The sequence below is a fragment of the Symphalangus syndactylus genome, chromosome 11 (genome assembly GCF_028878055.3).
Source record: "Symphalangus syndactylus isolate Jambi chromosome 11, NHGRI_mSymSyn1-v2.1_pri, whole genome shotgun sequence".
Lineage (NCBI taxonomy): Eukaryota > Metazoa > Chordata > Mammalia > Primates > Hylobatidae > Symphalangus > Symphalangus syndactylus.
The window spans coordinates 114,651,375-114,664,991 of record NC_072433.2 but is presented as its reverse complement, the minus strand read 5'-3'; the positions used below and the strand labels follow the sequence as shown (position 1 = coordinate 114,664,991).

General features: G+C 40.6%; 1 protein-coding gene across 1 annotated transcript; it reads right to left on the bottom strand.

The window, feature by feature from the left end:
* Nucleotides 1-2,445: 2,445 nt before the first annotated feature.
* CTXN3 (cortexin 3) lies at nucleotides 2,446-11,980 on the bottom strand. Its single transcript, XM_055298694.2, has 3 exons — nucleotides 11,659-11,980; nucleotides 7,619-7,725; nucleotides 2,446-3,655 (listed from the first exon to the last, which is right to left on the bottom strand). The coding sequence occupies exon 3, from the start codon at nucleotides 3,554-3,556 to the stop codon at nucleotides 3,311-3,313; it is 246 nt and encodes an 81-aa protein (XP_055154669.1). The 5' UTR covers nucleotides 3,557-3,655; nucleotides 7,619-7,725; nucleotides 11,659-11,980; the 3' UTR covers nucleotides 2,446-3,310.
* Between the last annotated feature and the right edge of the window lie 1,637 nt (nucleotides 11,981-13,617).

Here is a 13,617-nt window from a genome sequence, read left to right as displayed (position 1 = left end):
AGCCGAGATTGCATCACTGCACTCCAGCCTGGGCGACAGAGTGAGACTCCGTCTCAAAAAAACAAAAACAAAAACAAAACTTCAATGTTTCAGTAAAACACTGTGCAATGAATCCAATAAAAAAGGAACTTGAATACATATTTTTTCTGCATACGTAAACATCTGCTCTATCTAACTTTTGCCTCCTAAAAGCGTTTATTTTGCTTCAGCCTTAACCCTTAAAAACAGCAAAAGAATTGCCTGTCTTGAAATGTTTATTAATTTAACGGCAGAGTCTAATTAGGCTCCTTTGCACCCAAGTTAAACTTGCTTTACGCAGTGTTTAAAATATTTTAGAAGGTCTCTTGGAGGGAGAAATGTTGATGTAGAACTTGGGATCTCTGGGGGAATAAAACATAGGGTTATGATTCCGAGCTCAGGCTAAGAATGAGGTTGCGCATTTTTCTGAATCAAAAGGCAGGTCTGTTCTAGAGAGTGACCTTGGGGAAGTCCAGGGTTTTTTTCCCCCATCCTGGGATGCAGATATACTCCAGAAAGGCCAGCTGCACTCGTTATAAATATCTTGTAAGATAGGCAAAGTGCTGCACTGTAACTCCTTTAGCCAGAAAGCCAGGAAAGAGAGGGCTTATGTGACCTTTTGAGAATAAGTTGTTCACTCCAAGAAGCCCAGAGTAATTAAAACAGAGAGTTAGCACTTCTTACAGGGGGGATCAATTTACTGTGAATAGCCCAAAGCTTTTTTTCATTTGTTATGGTACTCTTGCTCTGGACAAGGAAGGAGGCAGGAGAGCCAGTGAGGGGAGGTTGAACAAGGAGCAGTAATCTGAGAAGGGAAAACAAAAATAGAGTGGGAAATAAAGGGGGGAGTGAAAGAAGGGCAGGCTTTGGGAGGCCCTGTGGCACTTGTGGGCAATGCCTGTGCTCACAGGCCTCTTAGGGGGCAGGTGGCTATTTCAGTGTGTTCCCATTATAGGAGTGGATCTTAGTGTTGCCCTGAGGAAGGGCACAGAAGCTGGAACTGACACACCACTCCTCAGGTCATTTTTTTCCTCGTGAATCTACGGTGACTCCCACTCTTGATTTTTCTGTTTAGGATCGTCTGAGGTCCAGCCTCTGCCTTTGTCCTTCCCATAGGAGCTCTAGCTGTCTCTCCAACTCTCTACTCCAGCCAGGCTGCACTCCTGCCTTCGGGCCCCACACGCATACCTCTGTTTCCTTATTCTATGGTTTTCCCTATTCCTTTCCTTTGCACATATCTAAACTAACTCCATCCTCTCAGGTCAAGGTCTAATTTATTTCATAATAATAACTTACATTGCATTAAACTTTATGCCAAGCACTTAAACATGCACAGTTATACCTGAGCCATTGTCTCCTGGACATTTCCTTAATTATTTTGGCTACATTCATCTTTCCTCATGTTTTATCTCTTGGAGCATTTATTTGTTCAGTAACCCAACTCTACAGAATCAACCCGTAGGGATGAAAGGCTGTGATAATGTCCATTGTCCATAAACTACCCAGGAAAAATTGGAGTTAGGAGTTAGGGTGACCTAAGCTAGTAGAATTTTGACCAGTGCTGTTTATATTTTTCCACATTGTACAATAAATTTTTTGCCATGATGATGTACAACTTTTATAATGAAAATTAGCTATTGTGCCACTGCACTCCAGTGAGCGAAAGAGCAAGACCCCATCTCTTAAAAAAATTTTAAAAATAGAAAGTAAAAAATAATAAAAATTAGCAAACATATTAACCTCCTCAGTTGATTCTGATGATGTAGGAACCATCAGGTCCATGTTAGTCATTTGAACAATGATTCAGTCATATGCCTTTTTAAATGTATTCTCCATCCAACAAGGTAGAAAAGTATTCAACATTAAGAACTGGCCCTGTTTGTTTTGTGTCTTTCCAGTGCTAGCAATTCCAGGCTCAAAGCAGGAGCTCCATAAATACATGAGTGGGTTCAATAGACTCTAACAAAAATACAAAAAAAATTAATGAGGACACACATGACACAGTACATTTGAAAGAAAAAGAAAATCTTATAATTAATAGTTTAAAGAAGTATGCTTTTTTTAATTAAAAAAGGTAATGACTGGCTGAGGAGAAAACTAGAAGACATAGATTATAAATACAGCCTAACGGGGTTGCTTTAGGCTGAGTTATCTGCAGGGTTGGTTTAGATACAAGTTTTCCTTCCAACAAAAGTTGGAATAAGAGGTATTCACATCTCCCTTTTTGGTGGTCTTAAAAACTATCAGTTTTATCTGTGCAGGACAATTTATAGGAGCTCTTCTTGAAATGGGAGAGGGATGAATTAGATGAGCTTTCATGCTGTTAGCTCTTTTCTCCTGTCTTGGAAAAATGTTAAGCCTCAGCACTCAATACCAGGTAGCACTCTCAGTGCATTAGTTCTGGTGAAATAAGAGAGGAAGCATTTCTGTTTCTTGAAAAGTTTTATTTGGTGACTATATACAATCATAAATACACATTCCTCTGAAGACTATAAAAGTCTTCTCCTCTAAACAATTAACTTTTCATTAAAAAAAAACTTGAAGCTGCACTTGCAACCTATTATTTAAATCATTTGTGTAAAGTGTAAATTCAAGTAATGTATAGCTACCTCTATATACATGTTATTAGCATGAATACATATAATGTAGTTGGCTTGGTAAATAGTTTTTAAAACTCTGTAGCCTTTGAATTAAGTTTTACTTGAAAAACAAAACGCTATTCTCACTCACATTTACCAAGGACGGAATCATCTCTTTTAAGCTTTCCCATTGCTTCCCAATGCTCCCTGCTTTAGGAGAAAACAAGGAACTACTTTGCGTCCATTCAGCACAATCTTCCTCATTCTGCTCAGGACCCAGATAGGCGCCCATGAAACAAAACAAATATAGACATAATTAGAGCAAGGAAATCTCTTCCTGGCCTTGTCACCAGATTCATATGAGATCCTTTCTAGTCTTTTATTCTTTAGTCAGATCAGGTGGTGTTTTGTTTGATGGCAAATCTATGTCAGTATTAATGCTCTTGGTTTCACAATCACACAATTTTAAGAGTATTCATTCATTGAGCAAACATAAAAATTTAAACCTTCTTATGTTGGATTAGTTATATAAATGTCCATTTCCAACATTCTCAAATGTCTTTAACCCAACTGCATATTTGTGGAATAATGGATTATGGTCCCGGGACCAAATATTGTTTAAATTTGATTTGTTGAGAACACTAAATAAAGGGAATGTTCGCCAAGACACAAAGTAGTTCATCTCCTCAGGAGGAGATCCCACGCCATCCCTCCTAAGCAAGGGCATGGTCGAACTGCCCTTTCTCCAGGCCTTCAAGTCCATCAGCCCAGGTAGAGGTTGGCATGCTTCGATATGGATCCAAAAGAATCCGGAAGCACCGGACAATGAGAATGCCCAAGAAAATAAACAACAAAATCACAAAAACAAATGTCGTTTTCTGCTCCAGGGACATGCTAGAATCTGCTGATACGTTCCCAAGGGGCACTAGGGATGAAGGGATGGGCTGTCCTCCATCCATGGTCCAGGGAAGCCAGAGCACAGGATATCCTGGTTTTCTTTTCTTCCATCATCAATCTGCAGAGGTCATGGTGGCTGCACTCTGGAAAGGCTGAGTTATCTGCAGGGAAAAAGGAAGGGAAAGGAAAACCTATAAAATAGCAGCCTTATTTTTTTAGGTTCACAGTCATATTTTTTCAGAGAGAAAAAGAAATCTGTAAACCAGCTTTCTTTTTCACCAGAGATACTCAATTCTGTATAATTATCAGGAAAGATATTTTACTCTTGCATGAAATTACCAGATTGTTCTCAGAAGAGCCACCTGGGGCCAGGAGGGATGGGCAGGGAATACAACTATAACATAGAAGATGAGAAATGTGCACAGTAATATTGACCTCAGGGTGTACTGTCAACTTGACATCTGAACCCAGCCTCCCCTGCCAAGTCTCCTCCAGGTCTGCTCCACTAATATTATTCTCACATTGTTCTTATGATAGCGCCATTGAGGGAGCCTCAGCTATGTGTCAGCACAGTGGCTAAACTAGAAAGACTTTAGCCACTTTACTGCAAGCTTCACGAAAGCAGGGATCTCTTTAGCCCCAGTACAAGGAAACTGAGGCTTGAAAAGGCGCTTAAAATAGAATCCTTCTCCAGGAGCATCGGGTTCTGGGCTCTGGGCTCCACTTTACTGCAAAATAGGTGTGGGACCTTGGAGAGGTCACTAAGCTGTAAAAATGCAAGTAGCAATGCCTGCATCTTTCATGGTGCTGTAATAAGGATGAAGAGCTGTGATAACCCTTTGAAAAGTATACAAAAAAGAAAAACAAACAAAGCCAAGTGTTGCTTCACCTAAGACACAACTAAGGGAGCTATGCTGCTTCTCCTTTCCTTTCTACTGCCTGAGCCAAGGGAGAACGGAGGTATCTCAGGCTCCCAAACTATCAAGTTACTGCTGCTTTTTCTTTTTTCCTCAGAAAACAAAGACCAGGTTCAATACTTGACCCTGGGAAGCACCTAGAGAATTAAGCCCAGAGAAAGGAATTGATCGATGCATATTTTCAAAAGGACAGTTTTCCTTAGAGTGGCTTCCTACCATTTAAGACTATTCAGTAGAGAGGAAGAGAAGGAAAAGGACACGCTAACACTATTTTAATTTTACTGGTGGAAAAACTTAGATATGTAGATATTACTGTATAAATATACGAGTATATATTACCATATAAATATACAAGTATATACATGACAATTGTACACAGAGGTCATTAAAAACTTCAGATACTGAACTAAATCTACTTAAATCACATTGTAAACAAAAGTATATACATTAGACACTACTATATAGAAAATTAAATGACATTTATTTTGAATTTATTTATAATAAAAATTACATAGCACAGTAATTAGTTATGGAAATTAACATGGACACAAAATAAATTTTGCTCAATGAAAATAAACAACCAAATAAAAATAGAATATGTGACCTAAAGCATCAATACAATGTTTCTTCAGTTAACTTATAATCGTTGCCTTCAAGTACAGCATTAGTAATCATAGCATAACAGTTTGCATTATATTGACACTTCAAAGTTTATAAAATTACAGTTTAAAAAACAATTTATAAGAGGGATCACAGCCAGGATCTGGGAGGAAGGAGTTACCAGTCGGGTAATGCATCATTTTTGCAGCTCTATCACTTTGAATTTTTTTAAAGGCTAGAACAGTTGCACAACTCATTTATAATTCATGTTTGTTTGGAAGTAAGACTGGGATAAAAATTTGACTGCATTTTAAATAAATAAGCTCTTTAGGAATTTAGAGGATATTAATGCACTGCGTTTTGCTTTGGTTTGCTTGTTTCTAAGCCCCCTCAGCCTTGGGTATTAATTCCTTGTGGGCCAGGAAGGGAGGGGCAAGAAGGGAGGCCAGAGCCTCCAATGCAGGTCTCCCCAGCACATCAGACCAGGGCCACCTGTGTCCACCAAAAGTATTCAAACTATACTTAATCATACAAAATATAAAATTCTCCAAGGGCTGAGCCGAAGGAAAGCCCGCTGATGACAGAGGAGCAGATGCTGAGGCCATCCCTGACATCCTCCTTGCTTTTTCATATCCTACTGAGGACCCTCTCACTTTGATTCCTGCTCTCCTTGCAGGATTATCAGAATCTCATTCTATGTCCTTTTTCCATCCAGCCCAAATGAGGCCAGAGTCCTGTTCTTTGTCCATTCTCAACAGAGCTGAGACAGGTAAGCATTTTCAGAAAGTTCTTTTTTTTATTTTGAGACGGAGTTTCGCTCTTGTTGCCCAAGCTGGAGTGCAATGGCGCGATCTCAGCTCACCGCAACCTATGCCTCCCAGATTTAAGTGATTCACCTGCCTCAGCCACCCTAGTAGCTGTATTTTTAGTAGAGATGGGGTTTCTCCATGTTGGTCAGGCTGGTCTAGAACTCCCGACCTCAGGTGATCCACCCGCCTCGGCCTCCCAAAGTGCTGGGATTACAGGCATGAGCCACCACGCCTGGCCATTTTCAGAAAGTTCTTTAGGAAAACACCACATAATCCAAAAAGGAAATATAAGAAGAGAAAAGACCATTAACTGTATAAATTGACATAAGGATTTCTGGATCTGTGAAATCCAAAAAATCAGTTAAGAACTAGATAGAGAACCTTTTGAGTCCTTGAGAATGAATGACCTCATCACAAGCAGGCTGACTAGAACGGTGATACCTTGCTCAGTCCCTCCCTTCCCACCAGGGGCCTCCACTTGATAAGCAACATTGTGACCCCAGCAGTAGTCTTCCCCAGCCTTCTCTTCCATACAGGGCAAATGCCAAATCCTTCTCTCCTGGATCAATTCTCATACTTTCTAGGCTTCACCCACAACTCAGGATTTAGAGCAAGCAAATCATTCATTTGGGGGCACGGTGGTACGAAACCATTCCAGAAACTCCAGCTAATAACTTATTCATCCCGATTCAGATTATCTGCCATATCTGCCTCTTCAATCACCCTAGGAATGACTCTGGGACTCAGATTCTGCATGAGGATGCCAAGTATTAGAACGATTTTTAAAATCAGCTTTAATTTGAAGTTTTACCATCCTCTACTGATTAAAAGGCAAGGTACAAAGGAAGGGTTAGCCCTCTTTGCATTGAGAAGCCTCATAAAATATAAATATGTGTGTTCTCCAATGTCTTCATCACCAAACCTTTCCTGATATGCCAAATTATGAGCAAATAGAGGTGAAAGAATTTTTAAAACTCTGTAGCACATTGGGAGTTGTAAACCTCTCCTCCCCTAGCACACTGTGGTGCCCAAGTTCCTGTAAAAATAACTGCTTTTGGTCAAAGTGTCAACGTCTCCTATTAAATTGCAATATTTTACCTAGGAAAGTGGCATATTAATATGCTAGCAGGAATTTGTGAGGACTTGTCTCGCCTGAAGGAGGGGGAAGTGTGGTAAGTAGAAAGGCGATTGAAAGAAGACCTTGCTGGGAATGAGGGACTCCTGGACAGGACAGGAAGACAGGCATGGTGGTGTGAACAGGGGGCCCACTGGAGAGCCCTAGGGGAGGGATGAGGGATGGTGGTTAGAGACAATCAGTAGGTGGTTGCTAAAGGGATAAAGAGATCCAGAAACCAATGCTGACTAATTCACAATTTTGCCCAGGACTGATTGAAATCCCTGGAAGAGCCTGCTTGATTTTAAACCTGCAATCAGCTGATCAATAATTTACCAATTTAGAAAGCTCCAACAGCATGTATAAGTTGAAGGAAGCATCAGCTATTATAAGGTAGAGAAAAAGAAATAAATGTAATCATTTTGCTACCACGATACAAAAATATCTCAAGACATGTAAATGTTTTAAATATCTGTCTCGCAGTAAAATGTCCCTTTTTGGTAAAAACGATTCTTAGAAAATGTGCAAGGTTGCTTTTAACTGAATAATGACATCTTTCTTTTAGATGAACAGGGAAATCTGTGCAAGTCTATTATTTCAAAGGATTTTGATACCACCATCAGAAGTCTTCATAATAACACATGGCAGCTATTTTAAGTATAAAGAAGGACCACAGTTACTCACAGCTGTATTTTAATCCTGATAGGCTTTCCTCATCATGCAGTACATCTGTGTCTTCCCTTTGTCAGGTCCATTTGTGGGTGCTCAGGAAATAAAGTCTAATTTTGATACTAAAAAATTAAAGAAAACCTTAATTAAAAGATACCCTTTTCAAAAGTCATATAATACATTCCCTTGCTCGAGTTAAGCTCCTTTGTGATACTGACAAAAACAGAAGACACCCATGATTACTTACGAAGCCCAGCGGGCGCAGTCGTTGCAGCCACGGTCATTCACACTCTTAGCCACTTGCTGTAGTTTTAGTAATTTTCAAAGCGGCGTTCCTCATCCCTTGCCCATACTTCCTACACACTGCATCTCGATTCATCTTTCTAAGCCCAGATCTCACCACTCTTCCCCTCAGAAAACCTTTGCACCCCAGTGTCCACAGCCCATTCACCCCCTTGTGGGCCTGATGCCCAGATGTTTTCTGGACCACAGATTAGGACCTATGCTGACAATGGAATTTTTAAGATCTGAGTTTTATTTTTATAAGTTTAGAAAGGAGCCAACACCAAATCACATTTAGTCCTCCGTAAAATGGCCAATGTGTTGATCAGAATAAACTTCCATGTAAATGAGTCTGTGGACACCTGTGGAGAATGTCCTCATTTTCTCTGTTTTTCAGCTTGATCCAATACCTGCTGTGCTCTGAACGCCTCCAGGTTTCCTACCTCATAATACTTGCCTCCTCTCCTTCTTTCCATCTGTGGAGAGGAGAGGAGGCAAGCACTATAAGGCAAGCATCTTTCCTCTCCATCTTTCCATCTCTCCCTCCCTTAGGGTTCACACCAAATACCCGCTTCTCGGTGGGGCCTTCTTTGTCTCCCTTCGCCAAGGATGGGGTGTTTTCTACTCCATCTCCAGAGACATCACCTGTACTCTGTGGCAGCACTGATTACAGTGCAAGTCTTGACAGTGTTTATCTCCTCCTTATTATACAATAAGCTCCTTGAGGAATTATTTGCTGTTCTGGGATCATTGCCTTTTTAAATATAGGTTAAATCAAATCTTCAACCCCTTACAAAACAGGGAACTGAATTCAAAATCCGAGGTGCCAGCTAACTGACGCAGAGAGGAAAAACAAAAGCACAAGTCATCAAGCTGGACTGAGGTGCTGGACCATCACATTTGATGCAAGTCTTGTTTGAAAGAATCACAGCTAGTTCAAGTCACAATGACACTTTAAAGCCCACAAATCTTGTAATTTGAAGAGCCATAAGTTACTTGGCTCATTAAATTCTCCTTGACCTCTGTGTTGATGGGTGGAATCTGAAATATAAAAATCAGCCAGAGATCGACAGTTACCCTTTGATTTAAGAGGTCAATTCTTTCTTACCTAATCTACTTTTTGGTGGGGAAGGGCAGCCATTTAAAATATCCTGAATCCAAATGTCTTACACGAAAACTATTAATGTCAACACGTACCCTTCTCAGGCTTGGATCCCTTGGACATTTTATTTCATTAGCATCTCATTATACAATTTCACAGTAAGGAAAAAATACTTTCTCTGAAGAAAATATATCTTAAAGCAATGACATGTTTCTTTTCTTTTTTTTTTAAGTGACAGCGACAGAATTACTTAAGTGCACTGGACACCTTGTTCTGTGGAGCCACACACAGGGACTTGATTCTACAGGTTGTCAACTCAAGAGCCCACCCTTTTGCAGTAGGGTGCAGTGATCATATTAATAGTTGCAGTACCTGTGTAGTCCTGCCTGGCACATAGTGGGGGTTTGATAAATAGGTGGGGATGAATGAGTGTTTTCTTTTTACACCATTTTTGTGCAAAATGATATTTATTTTTCATTTCTATTATGTGATCAAGCACACTAAGGTATGAAAATTATAAATAAACTGCCCAGAATTATAAAAATCAGTTACCAAAAAGGTAGCACCACCCCCCACCACCCCACTGCCAAATGATGTTAGATCCCAAGTTTTTCACTGGCATGTTGGAATGAATTGAAGGTATCATCCCTCAGGTGTTAATGGCCTGTAGGGCGCAGTGAAGCCATGCTGTCTGTATTTTAAATACTCCTAAACCACATAATTGCAGTACCTAATTTTTAAAACTTCTGGATCAGAAACCTAGTTACGTGACTTGACATGGTTACAAAAATAGGTGTCAAAGTAGCCCATCCATTGAGCAAGGACACTCATGGGCTTGTCCAGTTTCCATTCACATGTGATAGACAGGACACTTTTTCCTGCAAAGATATACTGTGAACCTTATTTATATTTATCTGGCAGACTAGCGAGACCAATCTTTAGACTTTACCAGGAATGGAATTGTCTAGCTAGGCAGGACTGAATTTGCAGTGACTGGCAGAGGCAAACTTACTCAGAATGCTGCATTATTCTGCAACAGTTCTGAAGTTAACTGTGGAAATGTTAACATGGCTTTGAATGATTCAAGTAATACACATCCTGATGCTGAGCCTAAATAGAATCCCTCTCTACTTTTAGCACTAAAGGAAGCCTGGGCTGCATTCCTGTTTGTATAACTGTAGTCTCTCAAAGTACATTTCATTCTCCAACCCACTCACCCACCCTAGATGTGTAAATCTCCCAAATGATCCTATTATCCATCCCCACCACAGTTGTGAGCCATCTGTATAAGCCACCTTGTTATCTAAGCAACGGAATCACCACATAAGCAAATATTATTCCCTTACAAATCTTTTAGAAATTCTGTGTATTATTCTAGTGAACAGTAACTTGCATTCAGGATATACACACAAAGATACAAAATATTTAATATAAATTCAAAGAATTCATGGCCCTCTTGTTTACCAGAAAGGAATTTCAGGTAAAGATTTCCTGGCTCTTTGTAGGTATTTCACAGATTTTAAATCCTCCCACGCCCCTTGTTTTTGGCCCATATAAATACACGGCAACGTCTATATATTTTTTTCCAAGTACAGCCCTCCTGTTCCAATACAATAGCCCTGATGCTTCAAAATTCAAAGGGGGGCTAAGGGTAAATATTATTTTATACTCTCAAAACATAGACTCAAGTCTACTAGAAAGCCTACGAACAATGATTTTATAAACATGAGGATGTCTTCAGCTACAGATGTCAACAGGCAGTTTCAGAACTGTTGCCAGCCCCCACTGCTGCACTGGGAAGTCTGTTCTCTGCTTGTTCCTGCAAAGTCAGCCTGCAGACACGTCTGCTTGGGCTGGGAGTGGACCCTGTTATTCTCAACTCACTGCTGCTTGTAAGCTCTGGGTCAGCAGGAGACCTTTCTCTTCAGCTTCAGCCCCAATCTCAGCTTTACTTCTTCCCCATCTTCATCTTCCTTCTAATATCTGCTTGAGGAATTTTTAAGGGACTGCAGGGCAAGGCTACTGCCTAGCTGAGAACATCAGAAAACACCATGAGGGTGCCTAGTCAGGAATCAGCGGTATCAGAAGGCACTCTTAGCAAACTGGAACTTTTAACTTCAAATAATAAGCCCTACTGTTCCACCTGGTTTTCTTTGTCTTTCTTTGTGTGTTTCATAGTGAAAACGGCTGCTTGCTGATACCTCAAAAGGATAGTGCTGCACACAGCTTATCAACCAGGGACAGTCAACGCTGTCAGTACGAGTGGTTGAGTTGTGATCCTTTGTAAACAAATCAGAACATCCTTGTTACATTTTGGAAGGTTGGACGTTTTAGGTGACTGAAAAAAAAATACGATAATGGGCAAACAGCTTTCAGAAATAAATTACTGCAGCTTAGGAAAGAAAAAAAATGTCCGCTTTACTACTTCTTCATCCAGTATCAATAACATTATAAACTTAACCATGCTTTAAAAATAAAGGCATCATTACATTTTACCCCTTCTCTTCTTAACTTTATCTAGCAACTGTTTAATTAGACTTATCTAACAGCTAGATCTAAATTCAGAACTATGATCCAAAAGGCATGTATGTGATGATTGCTCATGCATCAATTGTAAAGTTAGAGAAAAGCATTTAATTAGCCCGTCAAAGATACAGGTTGGGTCAAGTACCTGGCTCTGGCTGAACAAACACTTGATCCATTTCCTGGTGGAACAGTTACAGGTAGTTACGAGCCTCTTTAGTTTCCATTCTTCCCGACCACGCTGTGTGAAAGCAGTAGACAGTGGTAGCTGCAAGGCAGCTGATGGCACACGCCAGGTCTAAAGCTGTTGTTTCAGGCTTAGAAACTTCCCATTAAAACCCCGAGTTAAAGGAGCACCGTCTTTCTGTGTGAGGCATCATTAACAGCCAATACTGCTGCTTCTTTGAGGTGAGCCATGATTTCAGTTCTGCCTCAGCAACTCTTCAGAGGATTCTGCTTCAGCGAGTAGAGGCAGTATCCTAGCAGTGCGTCTGAAATCATCTTCAAGAAAGCATTAACATTCAAAAGGAGTACGGGGTGGGGGGGTGGGGAAACATTACAGGGCATTCCTATACCTTTTCAAGATCAAAGCCATAAATCTACCAGTGCTCTGTCCTCTTTATTGATTGTTGACACTATTCCTCTTTGGGAGAGTCAATTAGCACCTCGCAGCAACTCTTCATATTGATTATAGTTGATGACCTTCAGGCCAATTCAATTAATAGGAAGACTTCTGGGGAAGGGCATCAACTTAGCATTTGGGAGAGGAAGAAAAGGCTCATTTTCCTAAAGAAAGCTAAAGTGACCTTTCCAAAAAGCAGCATTTATGGGAAGGAAAGAACCATTTAAAAAGATCAAAATCATAGTTTCACCACCTGTCACCTGGTTGTAAATCAGCTGGGCAGTAGGTTGCCAGGTCCAGTGTCTCTCTCAGCAGCCTGCATAATTGTGGCATTGGCAAAGCCCCCACCCCACACAGGGCAGCTGAGACCACTTGATGAATAAAGAAGATTGATTTTTGTGAGAGAAAGTTGTTCTCATTCTACAGATTCTAGTTACCTGCTACAATGCTTAAATTACTTTCATTGGATAAATAAATTTGGAAAATATTTTAGGATAAAATTCTTCATTAAAAAAACACTTCTCTAAAAAGAATTCAGCCTAATGCTTAAGATGGAGCATCCTTGTTTTTTGGCAACTCACCACTTTCTTTGTTGAAGTGGCAGCACAGTTAGCGACAACACACCCACCCACCAAATGATGGGGTGCGTGATATTTAAAGCTGCCTCTGACTGTGCCTGTCAGCTATGCTGTCTCCTCAGCTCTTATGAGCAACCAGCCATTACCCAAAGGCTGTAGGAAACTGGAACCAAGCTCATTTTCTAAGAGGGAAACCCCATCTGCTCACAACAGACCACAATCCTAGATAGGATAGGCCTCGGACCCAAAAGGAACCTTTCAAATCAAATGCTAAATGTTAGACTCGAATGCTTGATGTTAGAATCTAACCTCAAGAGAATATGCAGGTTCTTTCCCCGTTTGTTTTCCTAATTTTTAACTGAATTTTCTTTCCAATTCATTTTACTTACCCTATTTTCAGACACACACCGTAAGACAATGGGACACATGAAATCCAACTGAGCACGATCATCCTGTACTAACTGGCATCCCTCTTGCATTTAGTCAATGCTGGCAGAGGGAGCGCCTGTTTTGGCAATGCCAACAGAGTGTGGTTGAGGAATCTTTCCGACCTCACCCTCCTTCCTATACTTATCATTCCATGCGGTGAGAAAATATCATAGTTAGGCATGAGCCTGGGTGACTGTAGCTTGCCCTGCCAAAGAGGCCTTCTCGGATATTGTTTTAGCCTACGGACTCGTAGAGGTAGAAGGGAACCTGAAAAGGCCTGGAGCTATCCTCTAGCTACTCTGCAGGCTGAAACCATCCCAGAGAGATGAGTGCCTGGCCTATTTTAAAAACTCTCCAGGGAAGTAGATTCCATAACTTCCTCTGACAAACTCTGTTTAAACAAACTCCTCTGCTGCTTACTTAGTCTAAATGGGTTGGCGCATTGCTTTTCATTCTGTCGTTGCTGCGAAGTCAGGCA